Below are 13,393 nucleotides of genomic sequence, written 5' to 3'. Positions count from 1 at the left end.
CAACCAACCATCCAACCAGCAAAAGGTGGTTTACGCAATAGAGAAAAAAACCTCTTTTATCTCTACACAGACCAGTCGAATTCAAAACGAGATCCAGATCAGTCCAAGATTATTTCCAACCAATTTATATAAGCGTGAACGGTGAAATAAAAAGAAGTTTGAAATTGTGTTAAATTGAAAAAGGTGTCTTTGAGGAAAACTCCATCGCTGAAAGCCAAATTAATAAAATCATCAGTGAGTTAGCGCATATTCTAAATCTTCGCTGTGATTTATAAAAGGTGTCCGAAAATAGCGCGAGAATTGCGGTGCGCTTAATCTCAGTTCGTGGCTGAGATCGTAAGCTGGAAAATTCACTTTCGATCTTTTGGGCCGCTCTAGGAAGCGGAAGAAAATCCTTCGTCCCCGGACCCCCTCTGGTGAGCCCCCATCATTTGGTCCTTCGAACCGGATCAAAGGAAACCCCCAACCAAAGAGATTGATTGCGGTGAGTACAGCGTTTATTGTTTGCTGAGGCGTTGGCAGTTGATTGAACCCGAGCGAACGAATTGGTTATCCTGAGTTCCTCTTTGTGCGGATGATTCCCACATCTCAAAGCGCAGTGGTGTATAGAACAATATCCTAATCTGCATAATCTATTGCTCTGGAGAAGCAACGGTGTGTTGAAATAAAGATTTTGAGAAAATAAATGAATACAAGAATATCCGAATATATTATATGAACATATATATCAAATTGATTATTTTATTCTGGTGGTGGTGAGTGGTAAGCGTATCGCGTAAGTTGATACGTCGCGTCGGGAAGGAGATTTCGTACGAATTAAAACGTATCAATCTCGGTCAATCGTTTCGAGAAAGGTGTGAAATTTCGCGACGGGAAGGAGTTTATCGTTCGATTTGTGTCATTTCCTCGTTATTTAAATCGCGTAAAAACGGTACGCCGCGACGGGAAGGATTTCGTTATCGAATTACGTACCGTTTTCGATTAGTATTTTTCGCAGTCATATAAAGTGGTGGTAGTGAAGTGCATTAGTGCAGTGAAACACAATGACGTCTAAAATAGAAAGGAAGTTGTCAGCTAATTTGATTCAACGTAGGAGTTTATACGTTGTGCGGGATGCTGTAGAAAAATTTATCAATGGATTTGACGAAGATCGAGACACATGCCAGATACTTATTCGCCTAGAATCATTGGATCGCGTTTACAGGGAGTTCCTGGAAATACAATCGGAAATAGAACAAGGAGACAATCCTGAAAATCTGGATACTCACATGGATGAGAGATTAGACTTCGAATCACGATATTGTACAGCGAAGGGATTCCTTCTGGCAAAACGCACGGGTACTGATACTCAACAAATGATGAATAATTCAATCAATGAAAATCAGCAGATGTCCTCGAATTTTCAACTTCGTCTACCAAAAATTGATCTTCCAAAATTTAATGGTGATTTTTCCCATTGGCTATCGTTCCGAGACACGTTCAAATCAATGGTTCATTCAAATGCAAATATTCCAACCGTAGCAAAACTACAATACTTGCTACAATCTTTAGAGGGAGAAGCCCACAAACCTTTTGAATGTGTGGACATTGAAGCAGACAATTATGCATCGACCTGGGATGCTCTTATGAAGCGTTATGATAACCGACGACTGCTTAAGCGTCAACTATTCCGTGCCATTTACGATCTTCCGTCCGTGAAGAGAGAATCACCACAAGAATTACATTCATTGATAGACGACTTTCAGCGACATGTGAAAGCTTTAGCGAAGCTTAATGAACCCGTGATATATTGGGATACTCCGTTAGTGAATATTCTTACGTATAAGTTAGACTCCACGACCTTACGAGCATGGGAGGAGAAAACTAGCAACGTCGATGATGTTACTTATGAGCAGCTCATCGATTTTTTATACCAACGTGCGCGAATGTTGAAATCTGTCTCAACTGATATGCAATCAAGACTATATCAACCAGTTCCAAACAAGATGGCTGGACCGAAGCCAGCACAAAGGTTTCCTTCAAAGTTAACTGCAAACACAGCTACGACGAATCCCAAATCCAATATTCCGTCATGCATTGCCTGTCCAGACAAACATTTCTTGTTCCAGTGTCCAACCTTTGGAAAGATGAATGTTCAACAACGTCGAGAATTGGTGTCTCAGAAGCACTTATGCTGGAATTGTTTCCGTACTGGACATCAAGCAAGAAATTGTACGTCAAAATATAAATGTCGCAATTGCCACGAAACCCATCACTCGTTACTCCACGAATTCAAACCCCCAAATAAAGCGAGCTTACCAAACCAACCCATTCCAGAACCATACCCATCCACATCCACCGCAGTTGGACCTCACGTCAGTATGACGGTACAATCCATGCCAGTTCACAGCATCGTGCTGTTGGAAACAGTGGTCGTTAAAGTTGTTGATCAACATGGTAAAGAATACTCCGCACGCGCACTCCTTGATTCGGCATCCATGTGCAACTTCATGACGAAAAGGCTCGCCAACACACTCAATCTTCGTCGTAGAAAGATTGAAATATCAGTATCAGGTATTGGTGAATCCACGAAACATATCAAGAGCAAACTAACTGCTACGATCCGATCTGACATGTATCCATATTCAACGTCGCTTGAATTCCTAATTCTCAAAAGACCAACGGTCAATCTTCCGACTGTTCCGATCGACACTTCTACCTGGAGAATTCCAAAGGTCACTCTTGCTGATCCCCGCTTCCACGTTCCATCTGACATAGATATGGTTGTCGGTGGTGAAACCTATCACGAGCTACACACCGGCAACAAGGTTTCCATTGGAGAAGATCTTCCATACTTAATAGTGACAGTATTCGGATGGACTGTCTCAGGAAGGACTTCTGTCAACACACCCAACACTCCACAAGTTTGCCATCTCACGACTGTCGATCGGAACCTAGAAAACGCTTTGCAGAAATTCTGGGAGCTAGAAACCGTCGAACAGTGTTCCCCCCTTTCCACCGATGAAAAACGTTGTGAAGAAATATATGCCACTACCACCACTCGCGATTCGTCCGGTCGTTATGTTGCTCGCTTGCCTCTCACCCTAGATCCGCTCATCCCCCTCGGCGAATCCAGATCCATTGCCGAACGCCGTTTTCTAAGTCTGGAGAAAAGACTCGAGCGAGATCCGACCACCAATGAAGCTTACTGCCGCTTCATCAACGAGTACGCCAGCCTCAGCCACATGAAAAGAATCTCCGATCCAGTAGATGACACCAAAGCACACTGCTACCTTCCCCATCACCCAGTATTCAAGAATACTAGCTCAACTACGAAACTTAGAGTGGTTTTTGATGCATCCTGCAAGACCGACATGGTAAAGAATACTCCGCACGCGCACTCCTTGATTCGGCATCCATGTGCAACTTCATGACGAAAAGGCTCGCCAACACACTCAATCTTCGTCGTATAAAGATTGAAATATCAGTATCAGGTATTGGTGAATCCACGAAACATATCAAGAGCAAACTAACTGCTACGATCCGATCTGACATGTATCCATATTCAACGTCGCTTGAATTCCTAATTCTCAAAAGACCAACGGTCAATCTTCCGACTGTTCCGATCGACACTTCTACCTGGAGAATTCCAAAGGTCACTCTTGCTGATCCCCGCTTCCACGTTCCATCTGACATAGATATGGTTGTCGGTGGTGAAACCTATCACGAGCTACACACCGGCAACAAGGTTTCCATTGGAGAAGATCTTCCATACTTAATAGAGACAGTATTCGGATGGACTGTCTCAGGAAGGACTTCTGTCAACACACCCAACACTCCACAAGTTTGCCATCTCACGACTGTCGATCGGAACCTAGAAAATAAAGCGAGCTTACCAAACCAACCCATTCCAGAACCATACCCATCCACATCCACCGCAGTTGGACCTCACGTCAGTATGACGGTACAATCCATGCCAGTTCACAGCATCGTGCTGTTGGAAACAGTGGTCGTTAAAGTTGTTGATCAACATGGTAAAGAATACTCCGCACGCGCACTCCTTGATTCGGCATCCATGTGCAACTTCATGACGAAAAGGCTCGCCAACACACTCAATCTTCGTCGTAGAAAGATTGAAATATCAGTATCAGGTATTGGTGAATCCACGAAACATATCAAGAGCAAACTAACTGCTACGATCCGATCTGACATGTATCCATATTCAACGTCGCTTGAATTCCTAATTCTCAAAAGACCAACGGTCAATCTTCCGACTGTTCCGATCGACACTTCTACCTGGAGAATTCCAAAGGTCACTCTTGCTGATCCCCGCTTCCACGTTCCATCTGACATAGATATGGTTGTCGGTGGTGAAACCTATCACGAGCTACACACCGGCAACAAGGTTTCCATTGGAGAAGATCTTCCATACTTAATAGTGACAGTATTCGGATGGACTGTCTCAGGAAGGACTTCTGTCAACACACCCAACACTCCACAAGTTTGCCATCTCACGACTGTCGATCGGAACCTAGAAAACGCTTTGCAGAAATTCTGGGAGCTAGAAACCGTCGAACAGTGTTCCCCCCTTTCCACCGATGAAAAACGTTGTGAAGAAATATATGCCACTACCACCACTCGCGATTCGTCCGGTCGTTATGTTGCTCGCTTGCCTCTCACCCTAGATCCGCTCATCCCCCTCGGCGAATCCAGATCCATTGCCGAACGCCGTTTTCTAAGTCTGGAGAAAAGACTCGAGCGAGATCCGACCACCAAGGAAGCTTACTGCCGCTTCATCAACGAGTACGCCAGCCTCAGCCACATGAAAAGAATCTCCGATCCAGTAGATGACACCAAAGCACACTGCTACCTTCCCCATCACCCAGTATTCAAGAATACTAGCTCAACTACGAAACTTAGAGTGGTTTTTGATGCATCCTGCAAGACCGACATGGTAAAGAATACTCCGCACGCGCACTCCTTGATTCGGCATCCATGTGCAACTTCATGACGAAAAGGCTCGCCAACACACTCAATCTTCGTCGTATAAAGATTGAAATATCAGTATCAGGTATTGGTGAATCCACGAAACATATCAAGAGCAAACTAACTGCTACGATCCGATCTGACATGTATCCATATTCAACGTCGCTTGAATTCCTAATTCTCAAAAGACCAACGGTCAATCTTCCGACTGTTCCGATCGACACTTCTACCTGGAGAATTCCAAAGGTCACTCTTGCTGATCCCCGCTTCCACGTTCCATCTGACATAGATATGGTTGTCGGTGGTGAAACCTATCACGAGCTACACACCGGCAACAAGGTTTCCATTGGAGAAGATCTTCCATACTTAATAGAGACAGTATTCGGATGGACTGTCTCAGGAAGGACTTCTGTCAACACACCCAACACTCCACAAGTTTGCCATCTCACGACTGTCGATCGGAACCTAGAAAATAAAGCGAGCTTACCAAACCAACCCATTCCAGAACCATACCCATCCACATCCACCGCAGTTGGACCTCACGTCAGTATGACGGTACAATCCATGCCAGTTCACAGCATCGTGCTGTTGGAAACAGTGGTCGTTAAAGTTGTTGATCAACATGGTAAAGAATACTCCGCACGCGCACTCCTTGATTCGGCATCCATGTGCAACTTCATGACGAAAAGGCTCGCCAACACACTCAATCTTCGTCGTAGAAAGATTGAAATATCAGTATCAGGTATTGGTGAATCCACGAAACATATCAAGAGCAAACTAACTGCTACGATCCGATCTGACATGTATCCATATTCAACGTCGCTTGAATTCCTAATTCTCAAAAGACCAACGGTCAATCTTCCGACTGTTCCGATCGACACTTCTACCTGGAGAATTCCAAAGGTCACTCTTGCTGATCCCCGCTTCCATGTTCCATCTGACATAGATATGGTTGTCGGTGGTGAAACCTATCACGAGCTACACACCGGCAACAAGGTTTCCATTGGAGAAGATCTTCCATACTTAATAGAGACAGTATTCGGATGGACTGTCTCAGGAAGGACTTCTGTCAACACACCCAACACTCCACAACTTTGCCATCTCACGACTGTCGATCGGAACCTAGAAAACGCTTTGCAGAAATTCTGGGAGCTAGAAACCGTCGAACAGTGTTCCCCCCTTTCCACCGAAGAAAAACGTTGTGAAGAAATATATGCCACTACCACCACTCGCGATTCGTCCGGTCGTTATGTCGCTCGCTTGCCTCTCACCCTAGATCCGCTCATCCCCCTCGGCGAATCCCGATCCATTGCCGAACGCCGTTTTATAAGTCTGAAGAAAAGACTCGAGCGAGATCCGACCACCAAGGAAGCTTACTGCCGCTTCATCAACGAGTACGCCAGCCTCAGCCACATGAAAAGAATCTCCGATCCAGTAGATGACACCAAAGCACACTGCTACCTTCCCCATCACCCAGTATTCAAGAATACTAGCTCAACTACGAAACTTAGAGTGGTTTTTGATGCATCCTGCAAGACATCGTCCGGATATTCCATGAATAACAAGCAACTTGTTGGACCTACTGTTCAGCAAGGCCTACTGTCGATCGTTATGAGATTCCGCACTCACCCAATCGCCATCGTAGCCGACATCGAGAAGATGTATCGGCAGATTCTTCTACATCCTGATGATCGTTCGTATCAACGTATTTTGTGGCGTTCGTCTCCGGCAGAACCTATCGCAACGTACGAACTCCACGTGACGTACGGCTTCGCCTCCGCGCCATTCCTGGCAACACGCACCCTTCAAAAGGTTGCACAGGACGAAGGCAAGAAATATCCTGTTGCAGCCAAAGTGGCAGTAGAAGACTTCTATATAGATGATCTCTTGTCTGGAGCAGTTGATATCCAATCCGCAATCCGTCTACGCCGAGAGCTTTCCACCATGCTTCTGTCGGCTGGACTACCCTTAAGAAAATGGGCATCGAACAACCCTGCAGTCCTATCCGATGTAGATCCTGAACACCTCGCTAATTCACCGTATCACGAACTCCAAGAACCGCAATCAGTGTCAACGCTCGGACTTGTTTGGGAACCAACGTCAGATTCAATGCGTTTCAACGTCCAATTACCATTACCAGCGCAGATCCTGACGAAGAGAAAGATTATGTCATATATTGCACGCATTTTCGATCCGCTGGGACTTGTGGGACCGATCACCACCGTTGCCAAGTTGTTCATGCAGAAGTTGTGGTCTCTGAAAACAGACTCAGGTGACCCATACGAATGGGATCGTCCGCTTCCTCAACGCCTCGAAAATGACTGGAGGCAGCTCCATAGCACGTTAGATTCCATATGCAACATCACTGTTCCCAGATTCGTCTCGCAGTCGAGAGCAACATCCGTACAACTACATTTCTTTTGTGACGCTTCGGAGAAGGCGTACGGGGCGTGTTGTTACGTCCGATCAGAAACTACCACGGGAATCTCCATACAACTCTTGACAGCAAAATCCAAGATTGCGCCGCTCTCCTGTGTTCAAACAGTCGCAAGGTTGGAGCTTTGTGCGGCGGTCCTATCATCCAATCTGTACAAGAAGGTCGTGAGCTCAGTGAGCCTGTCTACAGATGCCTATTTCTGGACAGATTCGCTAACCGTCCTTCAATGGCTGAAATCCTCTCCAAGTAAATGGAAGATATTCGTTGCGAATCGCGTCTCAACTATCCAAACAAATACCGAGGTTTCGAGATGGCGACACGTACCAGGAATAAGCAGCCCCGCCGACATTATTTCTCGAGGTTGTAGCCCGACAAACCTCATCAATTGCTATCTGTGGTGGAACGGACCATCATGGCTATCCCTCCCATCAACCCACTGGCCTCAGACGGAATTTCCAGCCATCGAAACGTCGAATGTTCCCGAAGAGCAAACCAGGGTCGCACTCTCTGCAAATACAGCCGTCGAAACACAATTCTCCGATGCACTGTTCATCCGATTCTCCAGCTATACTAAGCTTCGCCGTGTTGTCGCATACTGGATGCGGTATTTCTCCGTATTGAAGACCGCAACTCTCAAGAAACAACGTGAGGAGTTTACCTTCCTGACTTCCATTGATCTACGTGATGCAGAATTGTCATTATGCCGCATGGCACAGCGTGAGATGTTCTCCAAAGAATTACTGAACCTTACCTCAGGAAAATGTATTCCCAAATCCAACGCACTGAAATGGTTAAGTCCGCATGTTACCACAGATGGTATTATAAGAGTCGGTGGGAGACTCAGTAACACGAGGCTACCTGTAGACCATAAGCATCCAATTGTGCTGTTAGCTAAGCACCCTCTTTCCATTTTGCTGGTAGATTACTACCATAGAAGTTTGCTACATGCTGGTCCTCAACTGATGTTAGCAACAATTCGTCAAAAGTTTTGGATCATCGGTGGTCGCAATTTAGTTCGTCGTATCTATCACCAATGCCATGCGTGCTTCCGCAATAAACCCGTTTTGATTCAACAAACCATTGCCGATCTACCGTCCAGTCGTGTAACTCCTACCAGACCTTTTTCTGTGTGCGGGGTGGATTATTGTGGGCCCGTTTTTATTAAATCTCCAGTACGCAACAGGTCACCAACGAAAGCATATATTGTCATTTTTGTGTGCTTCTCAACGCGCGCAGTCCATATTGACTTGGTATCCGACCTATCAACGCCAGCTTTTCTGGCTGTATTACGACGTTTTGTTGCTCGCCGTGGCAGAATGAAAGAGATCCACAGCGATAACGGAACCGCTTTTAAGGGAGCGGCGAATGAACTCAACCGAAATTACCGAATGCTGAAATCTGACCAGGAAGGGCGGAAACAAATACTTGACTGGTGTGCAGAAAATGAAATAATTTGGCGATTCATTCCTCCACGGGCTCCCCACTTCGGAGGACTGTGGGAAGCAGCCGTGAAATCAGCCAAGAAGCATTTGTTGCGAGAAATTGGTAAAACCAGCGTCAGTTTCGAAGATATGGTAACATTACTCGCGCAAACAGAAATGTGTCTGAACTCGAGACCATTAGTACCAATCCCAACAGATCCATCTGATTTGGAGGTACTTACTCCAGGACATTTCCTGGTTGGGACCAATATGCAGGCAATTCCGGATATAAACGTCAAGGATGTTCCAGACAATCGCCTGACACACTGGGAGTTGACTCAGAAACGATTCCAGCAGATCTGGTCTAGATGGTATCCCGAATACCTCCAACAACTGCAAACCCGAGCTTCGAAAGGATGCAATCCTCCAATCCAAATTGAAGTTGGACGTGTCGTACTGCTTAAGGACGAAAATTTGTCACCCATCCAATGGCCGCTTGCGAGAATCACCAAGGTTCATCCTGGTAAGGATGGAATCAGTCGAGTTGTCACCTTAAGGACAGAAACTGCGGATGCCGTATTGAGACCTGTCGCTAAAATCGCCTTATTGCCGTTATCTGAACCCTACAATACAGTGGTTGCAGCATCGAGTTCCAGCGAAGGATCCGGGTAGAGCACTCCCAAAATGCTCGATGTCTTCGAGGGAATCGAAAAGGTAATTGTGGTTCCAAATATTTTATCCGTTTTGTCCAATCTACCTGGTCTTTCATTCCCGGACGACGACGACGACGACGACGAGGGCGACGACCAAGGAGAGTTTCAATCCAAAAAATCTACGCAGTCCATTTTGAAATCATCGTTGTACATCGAGTATCACCTACATTATCGTAATCCCGACGAACCATCAACCATAATCATAAGAGAGAATTGAAAGGTCTTTTTTGAAATATTACAGCTATTTCAAGGTGGCCGGAATGAACGAAATTTAAATGAAGTGTCCAAAAACTTTTGTGCCGCCTTAAAAGGTCAACCAACCATCCAACTAGCAAAAGGTGGTTTACGCAATAGAGAAAAAAACCTCTTTTATCTCCACACAGACCAGTCGAATTCAAAACGAGATCCAGATCAGTCCAAGATTATTTCCAACCAATTTATATAAGCGTGAACGGTGAAATAAAAAGAAGTTTGAAATTGTGTAAAATTGAAAAAGGTGTCTTTGAGGAAAACTCCATCGCTGAAAGCCAAATTAATAAAATCATCAGTGAGTTAGCGCATATTCTAAATCTTCGCTGTGATTTATAAAAGGTGTCCGAAAATAGCGCGAGAATTGCGGTGCGCTTAATCTCAGTTCGTGGCTGAGATCGTAAGCTGGAAAATTCACTTTCGATCCTTTGGGCCGCTCTAGGAAGCGGAAGAAAATCCTTCGTCCCCGGACCCCCTCTGGTAAGCCCCCATCAATCATGTTCATTCATAATTTTCATTTTAAAAGTGTATTCATTCCTTCTGCAAATCCATACTGTCATGCCTATTCCCCAATATCGTCAACGCGGATAGTTCGTTAGTCGAAAATACTGAATAATTAAACAAACCAAATGGAATCACTGGTGGTTCTTTTTTCCACTCCGCTAAACTGTCATCTCAAACAAAAACAAATGGATCATACAACTGGTGAGTATGAAATATATTTCGGCTTTTTAATTATTAATTATTTTATCTTGTCTTATTGGGGGTCTCCGTAGCCACATTGGTTGCGCGTTCGCTTAGTAAGCGATCGATCGTGAGTTCAAAACTCAGGACCCTCATTGACCATCTTTGTGTTGTTACAGAATAGCTACGTCCACGCAACAATCATCAGCGATGGAGATCGATCCACGGTCGAAATTAGATCGATTCATCCATACAACTGCTCTGCTCTGCAAGACACATCAGGCTGCTGTTCTATAAATAGCTCAACAATGATCAATCAACTTTCTCCGCTGTCCGGTGGTCTAACTGGATAATGGAAGAAAAATACAATACAGAATACTCTTACGCCTAAATGGCTACTGTGTAAATGTACCATATGCAATGGTATAGAAGGAATACTGGCGAATGGCAACTGTGTAATGTAATGTGCTATAATTATAGATATGATAACCATGTGACATGTACACGATTAAAATTCGGCTCTGTTACAGCTAAAATGCTAATGAGCCTGAAATAAATAATTGGGATAAAAAAAAAAAAAAATCTTGTCTTATCAGCTATGAATACATTCGACTCGTTTGCTTCCATCAATCGGTAAGTTAGAAAGATGATTTTTCCCATCACCACAGTGCGGATTTCCACTTCTATCACAGCGTCCAACAACATCCGTTTTCCTGCAGCAGTAACCTCCAACCCCTGTTGACAATGCCGGGGGACAGCATCAACAGCAGCAGCAGCAGAATTTGACCATGGTATGGTATTGCGAAGAACTTTTCCCATTAGAGGTTCCGTGCTTCGCGCACATTCAAAAATCCTCTTCAGACACGAAAACTCAACGACAAGGAGGTATTTATCAACTTGCTCAGCTGAATTACCACCCCGGAGGAACCCGAGTGCACTGATTCCGTTGTATAGTAGAATGAAAACAGGCGAGGTAAGCGAATGTAATCGCATGATATTTTAATGTTCGCATTTTTATCCGGATCATACAACTGGTGAGTAGGGAATTCATTTCTACTTTTCACTTACTAATCATTTTATTTTGTTTCAGCTATGAATACATCCGACTCAATCAATCGGCGAATGAGAAAGATGATTTCCCTCATCACCACATTGCTTATTTCCACTTCTGTCACACCAGCCAACAGCATCAGCTTTCCCGCAGCAGTATCCTTTAAGTCCAGGGTGCTATTCCGGGGAACAGCATCAACAGCAACAGCAGCAGGACCTGGCCATCGATAGTATTTCGAGCAATTTTCCCCATCGGAGATCCCGTGCTTCACGCACATTGAAGAATCCTCCTCAGCCACATATCTGTGTCATCAAGGGCAAGGAGGTATTCATCAATGTACTCAGTCGGATTTGAATCGTCAATCCAGGCAACCCGGAAGCACCGATTCCATTATATACCTTATTTTTATTATACATGGTTTTTTATTATTTGTTTTCAATAAAATGATTAAAATCGATCAATGTATTTCCTTTTCATTTTCAATAACAAACCAATACAAACAAGCAGCAAGCAGTGCTGGAAGCAGCGCTGCAAGCAGGTCGACGCTTTGTACATGTTGGCGAAAAAGTGGCGTCAAGTTGTTCGATGAATGCATATGAATCTAAGTGGTGCGGACTCAATCCACTTCATTCTCAAACAAATTCTTGCATGTTTTCAAGCGATTTCTTGCAATAAATTCTCAGACCACCAGAGATGCCAGATTTACAAATATGTTTGTAAATTTACAGACATATCTGTAAAACATTTATCACATCTATTCATCACATCAAAAATATTTGACTCACCATATGACATTTTTCCATAGTTTTAATACAGAAAAGTTATTATATTTAGTATATATCAATACACATGACGTTAGACCAGCGATACTCAACCTGCGGCCCGGCAGTCCTTCTTGTTGGCCCATCTGGTGTGTATGATGTTTGGAACTCATACACATAAGTACTTTTGCCTTGACATCATTGCAGACGAAAAAGAGGATACGGTTATTCACAATTAATGAACAATTGCATTCTCCGCAGGTAAGGAAAAATCTTGAACGAAAATTGTCTCTGATAATTATTTTCTGTTCTAGACAAGATTGTTTTGCTGAAATGCAAGGAGATTTATTGAAAAATAGTTAAGTTGGGGTCAGGACTATGCAACCTATGTATTTAAACAACATCGAATAAAAATTTTCATTCTATTTTCAACAACTTACATTTGCTTTCGGGTCTGCTTATGACGAAATATGGGTTACTGTTCGATATTGTTACGACAGACATGGTTCATGGCCGTGTGGTGGTCTAAAACTTGTATAGCCTTGCATGGCGGATGGAAAATATACACTGCATTTTTTTAAAAATAAAAACGACAAGACCGCAAGCCTTGGTGGATGTCCAATATATCAACGGAGAAATACTGTGTTTTTTAAAAATTAACAACGCGTATGTTTGTGTATGTATGTGTATGTATGTATGTGTAGATCGTTGAAACATTTAAACACACTTACAGCACATAAGTTATTAAGTGGTCCGAAAAATCATTTTTTTCCACTTTTTCCCAAAAATGACAAATGAAAATTAATAACATTTGAATCACTGAATCGATTTAGATGATCGACATATAAAATTGACCTAGCCTTTTATAAAAAAATATTTAACTTGCGAAAAACATAATTATATTTTAGTAATTATTGATTGTAGTCGTTTTTTATTTTTTTTATGACTTTGGACTAGAGGGCGCTATATATTTTTATATTTTTTCTTGAAAGCTGAGAATTTTTTTACACAACATATCTCGATATCAGGGTTGCTATTTTTTCGTTTTTTAGATATGATTTTAAAAAAAAATCATTTTTCCCCATTTGTCCAAAAATAACTTTCTGCAAAAA

At 43.4% G+C, this 13,393-nt stretch overlaps 2 protein-coding genes across 2 annotated transcripts; both read left to right on the top strand.

Moving 5' to 3' along the window:
* Positions 1-2,360: 2,360 nt before the first annotated feature.
* On the top strand, positions 2,361-3,413 carry LOC129773790 (uncharacterized). Its single transcript, XM_055777439.1, has one exon. It carries the CDS (start codon positions 2,361-2,363, stop codon positions 3,411-3,413), a length of 1,053 nt encoding a protein of 350 aa, XP_055633414.1.
* Positions 3,414-5,109: 1,696 nt separating this feature from the next.
* On the top strand, positions 5,110-9,495 carry LOC129773789 (uncharacterized). Its single transcript, XM_055777438.1, has one exon. It carries the CDS (start codon positions 5,110-5,112, stop codon positions 9,493-9,495), a length of 4,386 nt encoding a protein of 1,461 aa, XP_055633413.1.
* The last annotated feature ends 3,898 nt before the right edge of the window (positions 9,496-13,393 follow it).

Source organism: Toxorhynchites rutilus, chromosome 3, assembly GCF_029784135.1.
Source record: "Toxorhynchites rutilus septentrionalis strain SRP chromosome 3, ASM2978413v1, whole genome shotgun sequence".
NCBI classification, from domain to species: Eukaryota; Metazoa; Arthropoda; class Insecta; order Diptera; family Culicidae; genus Toxorhynchites; species Toxorhynchites rutilus.
Note: the sequence above shows the minus strand (reverse complement) of the source record. Positions and strands in the feature narration are given on the sequence as shown.

Bases quoted from the DNA above. Each gene is read 5' to 3' on its own strand.
- LOC129773790 (XM_055777439.1), top strand. From the start codon at position 2,361: ATGACGGTACAATCCATGCCAGTTCACAGCATCGTGCTGTTGGAAACA.
- LOC129773789 (XM_055777438.1), top strand. From the start codon at position 5,110: ATGTATCCATATTCAACGTCGCTTGAATTCCTAATTCTCAAAAGACCA.